This window comes from Porites lutea, chromosome 4 (assembly GCF_958299795.1).
Source record: "Porites lutea chromosome 4, jaPorLute2.1, whole genome shotgun sequence".
NCBI classification, from domain to species: domain Eukaryota; kingdom Metazoa; phylum Cnidaria; class Anthozoa; order Scleractinia; family Poritidae; genus Porites; species Porites lutea.
In genome coordinates this window covers 16,103,346-16,118,353 of record NC_133204.1, presented here as the reverse complement: position 1 = coordinate 16,118,353, position 15,008 = coordinate 16,103,346, and the positions used below count along the sequence as shown (strand labels likewise).

At 38.2% G+C, this 15,008-nt stretch overlaps 1 protein-coding gene across 1 annotated transcript; it reads right to left on the bottom strand.

Annotated features, from left to right (window-relative positions):
• Positions 1-11,155: 11,155 nt before the first annotated feature.
• On the bottom strand, positions 11,156-13,466 carry LOC140934948 (E3 ubiquitin-protein ligase TRIM71-like). The gene has a single exon (XM_073384505.1). The coding sequence runs from the start codon at positions 13,384-13,386 to the stop codon at positions 11,236-11,238; it is 2,151 nt and encodes a 716-aa protein (XP_073240606.1). The 5' UTR covers positions 13,387-13,466; the 3' UTR covers positions 11,156-11,235.
• Between the last annotated feature and the right edge of the window lie 1,542 nt (positions 13,467-15,008).

Below are 15,008 nucleotides of genomic sequence, written 5' to 3'. Positions count from 1 at the left end.
AATGTAGTTTATGTTTCACCATACAATGATAGGCAATCACTGTTGAATTTACGAATATATTTTTTCACATTCGTTTTTTTCATTTCCCATTCCCATGCTTTGCATGTTTCAATTTTCCGGATTTTGTTTTCCGTGCAGGATCTTTGCGCTTGCATTCCCCTTTATGAAGTGTCTCCCCTTTTGCAGGGGAAATCTTCAATATTATATCTCTGTATTCACAAAGGAATTCGTAACCGATATGATAGTCCTTTATATTAACGAGGTCAAGAAACCTGTTCGTAACATACTGCGGCCGCTTTAGCATCTTAAAGACAACTTCTTTGCCTGTGTTACCTCTGAAAAGGAACTGAACCTTGTCTTGCTCGTTGTCGCTATGGAACACATAATCAAGTAAGGAGTAACCAAATTTTTTTGATATTCTGTAACGGTTGTTCCCGTTCCGCATGATTTGTACGTCTTGAAGCGTCATGCCATCTTCCAACATGATAGCAACGATATTTTCACCTCCCCGGTCGCAGATTACGTCTTTGGAATTATCCAGAATGACAGAGTAGGCGTCATTTCTAGGACCAGAGTACACTCGATTAGCACCAGTGCCCATCTGAGCCAGGACTTCAATGTCTTCATCTAAGTTGATGATGTAATCGTCTAACGCGCCACCAATCACTTCGTGCCTTGTTTTTCGATACGGATTGTTTGCGAGTAGAAGAAGATTGAAACTGTGTTTGCTCAGTTCAAATCTCCCGATGTGTTTGAAGTAGATGTGCTGAGCATCTTCCACCATTAGAGCACGAAAAGGATAGGCACTAGAGAGCACTTCGCCATGGTGATCTTCAAAGAGATCGTCGACTGCTTGAGTGATCTGACTTATAAAAAAATCCACGGTCCTCCTTCCTTCAGCGTTTCCTTGATCAATAAGAACTATTCTCTGGTCAGGTGATCGTGTTGACGTGTCTGGTTTGTAGTTAGTCAGGGAAAGTACATCGTGGTATGTATATATAGCTTCCTTCAATGATATCTTTGTCTGCATTGTTCTCCCCATGAGTCAACCTGGTATCACTATCGTACACAATTCTCTTTGGTTTCTGCTGGTCTCTTGTCTTGTGGTTCGCTTGGTGCATGGCGAATGACACGGTGCCCGCTGATTTCTTAATGATAGTGAGGTCTGCTCCAGGTCCCACCTGGATGTTGTCGTTACCAGCTCCTTCTACCAAGAAGACGTTGTCACCATCAACGTCCCAAACTTCGTCGTTGTCCACAGAGATAATGTCCTTAGCAAATCCCCCTCTGATGGTATCTCTCTCTGGTCCACCTCCAGAAATATAGTTTAGTCCTTTCCGGTGGGCATTTATTGTATCAATGTAGTCACTTCCTGCCCCTCCATCGATTTTGACTGTTCCTATTCCACTCGGTGACTTCAATTCAAATTGATCATCTCCTCCCATCCCGTAAGCTTCTGTGTTTTCTTCCAATATTACTTTGTCAGTCAATTCGTTACTTCCCAAAAAGATCAACCCATTATCACCGCGATCGACAACTCTGGGACAAAACGTGAATCCTTGAGCAGCTTCAGCACGACATTGATATGGTTTCTTAAAATCATCATTGTAAGTAGCCATGAACACAACCTTATTAACAAGCTCATCAGTGATTTCAAATTCACTTTTTAAGGTTGGTGAGTTATTCCATCCTTCAGTCGAATATTCTCCACTCTCTTCGTCAGTCTTGAAAACGGCAGGATAGGCAAAAAGAAATTTCTTAGGTTTGATATCTTTAATGATAGATTTCATACTGTTCTTGAGCTTTTCCTGGAACTCATCCCTCTTTTCAATCAAGTGTGCCATTCTCAAAAACTCTAAAAAGGCTGTATATTTGCTCAGTTCATTCGAACCAGTTTTCACATCCTTGATTGCCATGGCCACGATATAGAAAGCGGCGGGAGTCGATTGTGTCATGTACAAGTAGTACGCATGAAAGACGTCTCCCTTTGCATACGCGTCAAAAATTTCCACCATAGCTGCAAAATCTGGAGCAGGGATTAGAGGTCCTAGAAATATCTTGACATAATCTTTTGGCTCTAGGTTCTCCTGCCCTACTATTCCTGATGCGACTCCGGTAGCATACGACGCGATGTACAGAGTTGCAGCTACTGCAAACCCGATAGGTCCGGCAGCACTTGCCACTTTGGCACTGCTTGCCAATATCTGTGAGACACCCATCGCTATATCGCCAGCCATAGCTGTCACTGAGCTACTAAGGGCAAGAATGTTAGCATCTGTCACTTCTTGATTGAGTGCTACTGAATTGACGAATGTGTTATACGAATTGATGGCAAAGTCAAGTCCATTGGCAGCAGCGGCTGAGAAGCTTTTAAATTTTAAAGAGTTTGCGCCCCATTTTGCTTTCAACTTGTCCATGATTCCAACCTTTTCAAGAACAGCCGTCATTCCTTGACCTAGATGTCCTCCAGTTTGGGTTGAAAGCCAGGTCTGCGCTTCTCTGAGCTTATCCATTAAAGGCGAATCGGCAGTTACCACTCCAGACTTCATTTTTTCTTTTAGTAGCCAGACCATATTCCGCAAGGAGTTCAGTCTTTGAACCCGGTTGTGTAACTTGCCATTATCAGAATTGGGGAGTCCATCAAACCCAGCAATTGTGTCATCCCGGATAACTTTTAGATTTTTTATTCCTTCGCCAAACGTCACACTGGCATCTAACGTAGCGAGTGAACCAACAACGGCAAAATCTTTATCGTCGAATTGCTGTCGAATGTTAGGGGATGAAGCCTTCATTTCGTTTAAGTATTTCGGCAGGTTGAGTTGGTAGGTCATTTCGGTTTGACGATGAAAAAGTTCAATGGCAGCATCGTTGTCCATCACGTAACCAGGAAGAATGTATTCACTAGGAGTTTCTTCTTCCTCCTCTTCACTATTTCCATTATCACTGGAAAAAACGATCTTGGAGCCCACCAAAAGAAAAACAAGTCCTGCGACGCGCTGCAGCTTCATGATCGCTAAAACAGTAATGCGGTTTGACTTTATGACGAAAATAAGAACTATATTGTTTCGGCTGAGATGATGAAAGCTCATTTACAATTAGGTAAGAATATTTTTGGTTGAAGTGATTTACATGAAATAGATCTGAAAACTGCTGAGACCTGCGGTTGATCTTACGGACCCACTGCAGCTTTTTGACAGCTTCAAGTGAGCCTTTAACCTACAATAATAGGTGTAAAACTTAGATACCTAACCCTCTTAACTGCTAATGGAGCTATGCATGCAACCAAACGAATAGGACTAGTTTTTATTACACGTTTTCCTTCTAGGAAGACAACTCGAAAAAAATATTTTTTCGCGGTTATCGAAAGTTAAAATAAAGTAAGATGAGGACACGTTCCTTTGTGTGAATGAAAAGGAGCAACTGATTCGCCGATGTGAAACTAAGAAGAATAACGATAAAACTAATGATGAAGAATTAACTGGGATTCTCTGTTCGGTAAGGTTTCTTTTTAATTTAACAAACTTTATCACAAAAGAAACAGTCAAAGGACAAAAACAAAAACGAGAAAAAAAAATCAAATGCTTAAGTTTCTTATTTTTTTTGGTCATTTATTATACATTATTTTTGAGGACATCCCATCACACAAGTTTGCTGACTCAACCCAGGAGACTATGAAAGAAATTGTAAGATGAAAACGTTTGCGTCCACAAACGGTGGAAGCTGTGTTTTCCACTCAAACACGACGAAAGATAACATTTATTAAAAAAAAAAGAACAAAAATGTCATTTCGCATCATATAGTGGCGCTGTGGATTAATTATCGACTTCCATTAATGTTTAGAGAGATACTAACTCAAGAGGGAGAAAACAGTAGTGTTCGTCAAAACTACAAAAAACATGTCTCCTACGTTTACTAGTGGACCGGGAGATAGTAGCACTTTAGACTTTAATATTGATTCCCTGCTTTAACTTTTAATTCCCCTGTCTTCTTTTGACGTTTCTGACTTTGTTCCTTGACTGAGTTATGCATTCATTTATTTTGATGAATTCAAGTTGGAATTTCTAGTTCAGTCGTGTTTCCACTGGTACCAGTAAAATCCACGTTCGTTATAACCACAACCAAGAGAATATCGGATCGACAGTTAAAACATTCTTTCTAGTCATTTAGACACAGTTATTGAATGAGGCTGATCTTGATGTGAAAACCTTTGCAGATTGAGTGGTAACCTATCGGCAGAGGTGGATCACCTCTCCAAGACCTGCATAATAGGCCTTTTGCATAACTTGATCACGTGATTCGTTAAACGACAGCTCGCTTTTGAAACATTTTGTTAGCACGATTTGAAATAGCATATTAAAATTAGGTAACCTGTCAATTTTCATCCGTATATCTCAAAAAGCGATTGCAACGGCCGCCGAAAATAAAAAGGATTTGTATGAGAAAAACAACTTTTGCCACCCATTCACGCTTGAGTGATTTTCCATCCAAATCCTTGTAAATTTCGAAATTTTCAAACTGTCGGGACATTACGGGGCTCAAATCTCCTTTTAATTACAACAGGCAGTTTGAGCCCTTAAATGTCTAAGGGAAAGATTTAACAAGGAGTAACAAGGAGGAATTTACAAGGAGTTGTATGGACAACCACTTAAGCGTGACTGGATGGCAAGAGTTGTTTTCTTCATACAAATCCTTTTAATTTTTTACACTCGAAGAGAAATTTCGCATCTCCGCGCAGCCATGTAATATCCTCTATCTTTGTTCCATTCCACCAGTTAGGAGAAGCTATACACTCAATCCGGAAAAAAAGAGTAATCTTTATTGTAATGTATACTTTTTAAAACATTATATTAATCGGGTAGTCGGCAGTCCAATAAGCCCTCACCATCGGCATCTTGCTCAAAATATGAAAGAATTGATTTTCCCAGTAGATACCCCTAACTATAAGCAGATGAAATCCATCGAGCAATGTGTTTTTGCTCATTCGTTCATTCGTTCAGCTCATTTTTTGGCGAGATTGGGCTATTTCGTTTACACATCACAGTGAACTGCTCGACCATTTTCTTAAATGCTATCATCAAGCCTGACGTCAAGGATTGTATATACTAGGTAATATACATGTATATAGGTAATATACAATCATTGTCGTTAGAGTGACTGACGTCAGTCATCACTTCGAAGAATTTAAAATAGAGAATAAAGAAAACAAGGTTCTTTCCCACCTTTTCCTAATAGTCTGGCGGCTTAGCTTGAAATTTTATCTGAATTGTGCACTTTAGGATAGAGCATGAAATTTGGCACTCCGATTGTGGTCACCAATACAAGCATTTTCAGATATAATGCCAAGCCAGAATTACGTCGGTCTCCATAGAAACCACAATTAATTAAAATACATGAAATTTTAATGAATTCATTTGTCCTAGTTTATCAAGACATAGTATCATTTCAGTCTCGTACTTCCTCTTTATAACACGCCATTTAACCTTAACTATGCGGTGCCATGGCAAATGTAAGGAAAGGAAATTTAATGTGCCTTTAGCTGGTTTGATTATTATATGTCGTCAGAAACTCATAAGGGGTTTCTGATGTCATATAACCGATATCTTTGCACATAGCTTCGTTACCTAATTGATTTCACATTTTTGTTACGGAAATACATAAACTTAACTAAATGTGATTCTCTCGTTTTGCACTGTGCATTCCTCACTACTGCGCGTAACAAGATGGCCGCCGAGAAAAAGAGCGTCTGCAGAAACATGATTAAAATGACATCGATCGAAAAGAAAAGTTATTGGAATTTTCCATAGCAGTTTTTTCTGACAGCTGAGATGAGTCTCAAAGTGTCGGAAATGTGCCTAACGTAAGAGGTACACGTGTTGCTGAGTTAAATTTCCTCGCCGAGGCCTTCGATAGTGGATGTTGTACTGAACCACTTCCATGACTTTTTAAGAGGGAGTCTCCCTAAAACCGGTCCACTGCGTTTCGGGTCGGAAAATCAATTTCCTTTAAACTTTGCCCATGAATATATCTTAGTCCAAAAGTAACTGAAAGCACATTAGTTTTTGAAAATATTTCAAAATAAAATTTTGCGGGAGGAAAATCACTTCAGCACCCGGCGGCCAAATTTTTGTAGTAACAAAGAGTAAATTTTTGCGCATATTGCCGAGTTCACCACTTCAAAGTTTTGTACTTTCAACGATTTTTTTCACTTCCTAGGATTAAATTGGCCCTTAAATGATGTAAAACACACAATTTTGGTCCTTCAAAAGCAACTCATATCTACTAAATATTTTTTGATTTCCACCCACTTTGCCGTAAGCGGGAAAGGGCTCAAAAATGCACATTTTCATCCTAGCATTGTGCAAAATCCCCACGTCTTCTAAACAAAATGTCTATTCAGACCAACAAAGGGAATGTCCAAAAACATAGAAACATAAAAATATGTCAGTGTTGTGATTTTAACGATTTATCAGCACAGCCGATCGACGAAATATGCTATTTTCTGTTATGACTATTAACAATACACGATGGAAGGTCTTAATTTCAATTACTTTTGGACTAAGATATATTCATGGGCAAAGTTTAAAGGAAATTGATTTCCGGACGCGAAACGCAGTGGACCGGTTTCAGGGAGACTCCCTCTTAAGCTTCATCTTTATCACATTATGTCCTAATCGCTTTATCTCGATGTAAATTCTATCAAATTTTTCAATGCTCTCTTCCATCTTCCACTTACGTTATTATTATTATTATTATTACTATCTGTAGCTCTACCACAAAAACAACCAAGGTGACCTGCAGAGAGTGTGGGTAGGATATTTTCTGTCCCATAGGACACTCAAAATTCCTTCAAGTATAAATCAGCGTGTTCCAGTCTCCAAGATAGTGAAGAAAACGTAGCGAGAAAAAAAGCTCGAAATTTCGAATCATGGTTGACTTGTGAAAATTTTCTACTGCATCAGCCACATGGACTATCATTTTAATGTCTGCTTCTTCTCCGTGCAAACAGGGTGAATCATCGATGACGTCATGCAGCTAATTTATTTAATTTTTTACTTTATTATCATTTTGCCATTTAAGGATAATACATACATAAACTGAAATAAAAAAAAGGAAGCCAATAAGGCTTATGAAAAGGACCATCTCCAGTTAAATATATTACCTAATTAATCAATGAAACACTGGCATCGACAAGACAATTGTATAAGCACATACAATTTCTTTACTATACATAGAAAAAAATCATTCAATAGGATAAAAATATATAAGGCTGAACGTGCAAGTGCAAAAAGTGAGAAAACATAATACAAGACTACAGAGGTAAAAAAAAAAGCGAAAGAAGCGAAAACCTATGCACAAGCATTAAGAGAAGTATAGTGTACTTATTCCAAGAAAAATGACTTTAGTTTAGTAGTCAACAAAGCAATACTAGAGGCATTCTGAATTGCAGAGCTAAGGAAATTAAATATTTTTAATTTCCTACTCTTTTATTTGCAGCCTTAATGCATTAAAAAGTGGACATTGTTTTCATCTGATCACTGAATTTTTCAAGAAACTTCGTTATTTCAAGAATGTATTGAAAAAGGTTTTTGACCATAAAATAATGTATTTACACTGTACATTAAATCTTGTTGTGGATCTTTATTACGGCTTACCAGTATCACATAGCCTTCAGACCGATGAACGGTCAAAGTCTTGTATCAACGACCCTTGACTGCCGAGGCAAGTGCAAAAAGCACTTCCTTAATTTTGCCTCTAAAGAAGTGGTTTGATTAACCATATCTGTGTTAACTGATTGTATTCTCATTTCCAGGCAAATGAAACAAGACAGAGCTTAAGAACGAGGCCGTGAACATCAATTAACAGATTTGTTTGGTTGGCCAAACCACTGCTTTTATAGGAGCTTTAGCCTTTTTTTTTAGTTTAGCCTATGTTAAGTTTAGCCTTTGTTAAGTAGTCTTAACACTAGTCCTTGTGATGCTACTCCTAAAATACTCGTTGTCGTCTTCGTCTTGGAATAATTTACACAGGAGACCCACACAATCTGTTTGTGTAGCCGATTGTTATTTTATAGTAAATGTACTGGATTTACCGTTTGCTTCACCCATAGCGATATATCGCTAACTATGTATATAAATCAATGATAAATAAACGTTGAATTACCTTGCCTGTGGTGTATAGTCGTCCTTTTGCCTCAAAAGCGGTTTTTTGGGCGATTTTGATTGAGTTAGCCGTTGACTATTCCATATATGGAACAGTCAACGGCGAACTCAAATTCATTCAAAATCGTCCAAAAAACCGCTGAAAAAAAAAAATATATATATATCGCGAAGATCTGAATAGGCACATTCCACAAAAGATAAACGAATTCGCCTCTTTGGCACTTGCCGGAAGGTACCCCTAGTATATTTGAACGGGCAAGGGCCAATTTCAACACACAACACGTGAACTCACAATCAGCAAATGTTTTACTATTACCAAACCAAAAACAGTAAATTCCTACAAAGAGCGAAAAAATAATAGTTACAATACAGAAAAACCACTTTAAGGCGACTGCAAAGTGAAATTAATGAAAAAACGATGAAAACGAAGCTGCTTACCAAATGCTGAGGATAACAGAGTCGGTGGTCAGGGCCACCGAGGAAAGAGATAATCTACTTCGACGAATGATGTTACACTAATAGACACGTAAAAAACTAGTAATAAATAGGGGCCTGATAACAAACTATAACGAAATTTACATACAGCACGTAACAAAGGAGCGTAATTAAAAAAATACCGGAGAGCGAAAAGTAAAAGAATACACGATAACAAGTAAGTGAGAAAACGAAAAACAAAAGGAAAAAATTGCCCCAACAATATTGATTAACTTGTATCGAGCTCGCACGGAAGCGGCAGGTTTGTAAAGCACGTAGGGTTGTTTGATGCTAAAATTCGACATGATTTTGATCGATCAAACAACATCTCATTGTTAAATTAAATCAAAGATTACACGCTTGTAAACTTATAGCTTTTTAAAAATGGGCGATTGCTTACTATCGAATTTCGATCTTGCAAAACTCCATTTTGATCGATCAAACGTTATTAGAAATTTCAAAATTATCTATGCCAGAAATTTTTCTCTTTGCTGTGTTCAGCTACTGTACATTCACACTTGCAATTAAAAAGATCGACAAATCGATTATAATAATTATTCTGTATTTTAAATTGGTTTCGGGATTATCCTCAACGAGGTACACAAGGGTATAGGTTTGGGTATTCTGTGGTTACTTCTTTATTTGCTTGTTGTTGAATCAGTAACATGGCAATGAAATATTGACATATCCTTTATTTATTTACTTTTTTTTCAGAGAAGATGAACTTGATCCCAAATCAAATTATAAGTGCAGCAACACTTTTCGAAGTTTTTTGATGATGAATTAACTAAAAGAAGAAACCGGTAGTTTGTCTTTGAAGTACCTGTCGATTGAGTATCAGAGTGACAATAATATGAATAAAGATCTTATATTACTCATGGGAAGATCTGGGATTTTTACTCCTTTGTAGTAATTTAGCATGTACAATATAATCACTTCAGCAACCAGAACAAATTTAAAATCCTAGCATAATTATGCCAACCATTATGTTCTCTTCCTCTTCATATCAGTAGGGTCTTATTTCAAAGTTTTTTCCCTCAAAATATTAGTTTACTACCTAAGATTGTGACTGAAGCCCGTGCTAATTTTAAGAAAAAGAAAACTAGCTGCAACACTACTTTGAAGCATTCTGCAGTCCTGGTCAAGTTATAACCGAAGGTTTTTCCACTTTGAAACGAATTTAAGGCTCAACGGGAACTCGGTGCTTGACTCACGATAAAACTGGGGAAAACTAGACTCAAATGGCAACTCGCTTGAGGGCAAGAGCCGTCACTTCTCCGTAGGACCGGGATCAAACCACTAACTGGTACAGCAGTAGATAAAACAGTACTAAACTTTGGTTCCAACAGCGTTTATTCTTCAGCGGATCAAACAGCAATAACTCGGCTAGGACACGGCAAAATAATCGACAATCAGTAAAAACTAAGTTACTCATATATGATTCTTACAACCATTGAAGACAAAAGAATACAATAGAAATATAAACAGAAATCACTTAGAGTTAAATGAAAACTAAATACAAATTCTATTTTTAACCTGAAATCTTTTGTTACTATTGCTATTTTAGAAAGTAAAAGTACTGAGACAAAGACCTAGCCAGGTCAGCAAAACAGCGTTTATGTACAAAGTGTTACAATATGAGTTAAATTGCAAGTTCATCTATCGCTTGTTTAAACAGGAAAAGCGCAGACTAATTGGAAGTTTTCACCTTAAACAAAAACCGATCTAAGTTTTAAAATTGCAAGACCGCAAAACCTTTGATATTCAAAATTCGGTTATTACCTCTCTTTAACTAACAACTTAATGAAATCTCGATTTTCGCAAATAAATATAACTAAATCGCAATTAAAACGAGATGCACCTGCACGAAAGGCGTTACTATGAATAAATGTCGTCCGGTAGTAAAATCACGAAAAATAGACTAAAGTCAAATAAACCATTATTAAGAAATTAAGTATTCTTTCAAGAGTCAACATTGACGTAAAATGTATATAATTGAAACGAGAACGAGCAATTAGTTTTGTTTGTTAAGGAACACTGTTGGCTTTTTTATGATTATTACCTAGCGAACACAAAGCAAATGAAAGAAAGGATAATAAAAATGGAACGAGCCCTTTTTCGGAGCTAAAACTTATTTATGCAAATTCAGTTTGAATTACTAAGAACAACATCAAAAGGAATATTTGAAAGCTATATATGATATTCGAGGCAATTAAAGAATTCATGGAAAATCTCTCCTTACAAAGTACACCCCTTTGGAACGTTCGAGTCTTTCCAGTCTGATTTGCTAGCCGGTAGTTTTTTTTCCTAGTTATTCACCATCAATTCCTCATCAAAGTTCATATGGGCTGTAGTACAGACTCGTACCCAGTCGCTATTTAAAGGTTTTTTTAGGTGAGAGAAGATTGGGGATTAGGTTGAGGAGCGCGCAGTTTCTTCTCTCACCCCAAAAATACACTTAAATAGCGACTGGGTACGAGTCTGGCTGTAGGGCATTATTACATAGTGCACATTTTCCCCCGGCGCTCTATCATTTTATGAACTAAAAGAAGACCGGGTTCACGCACTCGTTCGTCTTGTTACCACTATTTACTTAGCAGATCTAATTGAAAACATAAACACAGTTTCTGTCGCCATCAGTGACAAACAAATATCCGGTATTAGATACGGCACAAGCAGCAAGACAACTATCATTAAAAAAACTTTCTTCTATCTTCGCGATAAACTTTCCGTCAAGTGTGAAAACTTGCAGTCTTTTATTTAAGCTATCGCAAACGATGAGATGGTTAAACTTGTCAATAGTAAGACCAGTAGGACGCATTAATTGCCCGTCACCAGATCCTTCCTCTCCAATGTCAAAGAGATGTACTCCTGCGCTGTTGAATACCCTGACACGATGAGCTTCCGGAACAAAGAATTTGCGTTGATCGTAAAGGACAAACTCCTGGTTTCCATCACAATTTGGGGCACTTAACGACTGAACTTCATGTTTGCCATCAGGAGTGAGGACCTTGATAGTTTTCGCATCCGTGTCAAAATATGCGATCACGTGACCATCACTTTCAAAAACAACACAACCTCCGTCCCCCGCGTTAAGGCTCCTGATGTGCTTACCATCTTCATAAACTAGAAAAGTTTTATCTTCTTTTTCATCGATAAAGAAAAACTCGCCATCACACACGTTTATGGCAATCCAAGGCTTCTCATTGAGAAATTTTCCTTCAAAGTCAAAAACTTGAGACCTATCCTTGTTTTTGTCAAACACCGCAATCCTTTCAGTTTTGTCATTCACTATAATATGAATAGGTTCGTTGAATTGTCCTTGCTTCTCTCCTTTTGATCCAAATTGAAACGCAAATTTATACTGATGCGGAATCACCTGCACAACCCAGGGACTACCAGTCAGCGGCTGTCCGTCAACTTGGATCTCTACTCTATGTTGTCCAACACACTGTGGTGTGTATCTTACTGTATACTTGCCGTCTTTGGTGTCTTTTATCTCTGTTTCCAGTTGATCACCTGCTGGAGCAGAAATGTTAACTTTTACTTGATCATCTTCATGATATCCCGGCTCTCCATCGGAATTTCTGGTAACAATGGTTAAATTTGTTTCCATTTTCTCTCTTTTCTCTTTCTGGTTTTCAATTTCAACTAACGTCATTAAAGGATCTGTGTCACTGACCACAACGCGATCCAAAATCTTCACTTTCTCTTCCACCATATAATGCACGTGTGAGGGTTTATAAATGTCAGGCTTTTTCGCACTCAGGAGTTCTTCACAGCGTCCAATAATGGCCTGGTTAGTTTGTAGAATTTCAGCACTGATGTTTCTTTTGACGATACTCTCGCCTTGTTCAACACAACCTTTCAATTGGGCCAGAGCAAACTCAAAGTTTTCTAGTCTTCTTGCGTGATGTTTTTGTTGCCCTTTATGAATTTCAGCAAACTTGGCCTTCATAGTTTTCTTATGTTCTTGCAATTGACGGATACACTCGTCCACAGCGTCTGTCATCTTTTCTTCTGCTGAAATTACTTCGTTCCTACTCTTTTCCATTAACTCAGTTTGCTTCCTTATCTTGTTGTCGTAAATAACTGTTTCCGCTTTCACTTTCTCCAAAGCGTCCTCCATTTGCATCTTCTGTACTTGTGCGGCTTTCTGAGTGTCTGTTATGGTATGTCGATTGTGGCTAACTACACTGCACTTAATGCAAATAGGAACCTTGCATTCTTCGCAATAAAATTCCAGCGGCTGATTTTCGTGATATTGCTGCGAACACATGACGGGTCTGTGGATCAACTCTTCCACATCTTGCGCTAGTAATTTCTCTAACACAACATTGCGATGATCTCTTGAGGTTTTCACTCGCTGATGAGCTTCAAAGCAGGAAGTACAGAGAAATAAAAGGCACACAAAACAGTAACTGGATGCTGCGTTGTTCTCATCACAACTGCCACATTTTTGGGCCTGTGCGGTGCCATCTTTCAGTGCAAGAACATCAACCAGGCGGTTGAGATGGAAAGACGCGGGCAAGTTCTTGAACGAGTCGTCTTCGGGGATTTCAAAAGATGTCTGACAAACAGGACATTTGATCGCCGTTTGAAGCTGTCTTCTTGCAAAATTTGCATGTTTGTCAAGACACTTAAGGCAGAATGAATGAATACATGGCAAAGTCTTGGGATTATTGACTGTCTCTAAACACAGAGGGCATTCAGCTTCTTTCTTAAGATTTGTAAAAAGCTGTTGAACTTCCATGGCGAAGCTGGCAATGCGAGACAAGACAGTTCTTTGATATCATGTGATGTGGGTGCGGTGCGCATAAAATAACAAAGTGTAATCAACGTTGCGTGACGACACTAAAAAAGGTTGTGTAGCAAACTAGCCAACAGTATACCATCAGGAAACTGTATGATGGAAATCCTTGAGTATTAAAGCCAAGGTCACAACCTCACCGATGGCATTACCCTTATAAAGTCACTTTTTTTCACTTCTTTCACTTTTGACGGCTATAGTGTTCAGCGAAAATCCATTGAGTCTTCGTGAAACAGAACCTTAAAATTAGTTAACTTGCCAAAAATTGGGGGTGACGAAGAAAAGAAAAAGAAAGTTGTTGTCATTACATGGGTTCCTCGACAAAACGTGAAATTAGGCACTTCAAGTTGTAGTCCTGCTACAACGGCTAAGAAATGTACAAAAAAGCGTAGTGCACGTGCAAAGTTGTTGTTTTGCTGAAACCTATTGCTTTTTGCCGTTGTCGTTGCCGTCGCCGTCGCCGTCGTCTTTGCTTAACGGCCCCCTATTAAGTGCTCCGGCCAAAGTTGCGAATTTCTGCAGGCGTTCGTAAGTTTCAGTTTTCAACGCATCGCTCAGAAACCTCGATAATAAAGTTTGCCAGAATATTTGGGGTTGCGGAGGGAAATGAAAAGACAAAAAGGAAACGCCAGGAAATGAAAAATGTGTCCAATAAGGTTATAGTGGCTAGTGGAAGACCTAAATTTTCTCCTTGTGCACAGTTGCACACAAGGCTCAGGCGCCAGCAGTGCATCTTAAGGTGGCTCGACTGGATTTTGCCTTCTGCTAGTTGTGCACGTGCATATGAAACTTGAAAACAATGCCAGTGAATAATGAGGACGCTCACTTGTAAACACAAAATCTGGGGGGAAAATTGGTTATATTTGAGGCCCTATTTAAAAGCCTTCCCTATTTTCAATTTTCTTGAAACTTGCAGGGAATATTTCTTGACAATTGATCTCGGGATTGTCGAATTTATAAAAAAATTTGTCTAGCGGTTTTTGGAAAAATGCGAAATTTTTGGGCAAGGACCAAATTACGTCTAAAAACTGTATCTAAAGCAGCTGAATGCAAGTTAATAAAATTCTTCTTACTCGCGATCGCCCAGAGCAATTCCCCTCTTTTTTCGTATGCAGTTTTCAATGGAATCAAATCACTATGAGATGAAGCCTCGTTGCCAAAGCTTATCATTTTCTTAAAATATTAGCGAATTGTGTGGCTAGCATGCTATTTCACTGTTTTTATTATTCTTAAAACTACATTTCAAAATATTTCGAATACGCTCTCATAGAATTTGTTCAAACTATGCCATAATGGAGGCAATTATAGCAGGTACATACTCCCTTAAGCGATTTCTTCAAAAAACTCCTGGAACAGAGAAACACAAAGATAAATGAAAAACGTAATGGCATCATTACGTTTCCATGGCGACTCTGATTGCAATAAAACCCAGATCATAAGAAATTTTCATTTTTATATAATACAGTTGTGGTAACCTTTTTTCCATATCTTTACTCATGCCGACGTAGTTAATGCTCAAAGTTGGGAAGTATCAACCCCAAAAAATCCAGTCGAGCCACCTTAAT

What these genes read in the sequence shown, in the direction of transcription:
- LOC140934948 (XM_073384505.1), bottom strand. Translation starts at nt 13,386, where the DNA reads ATGGAAGTTCAACAGCTTTTTACAAATCTTAAGAAAGAAGCTGAATGC.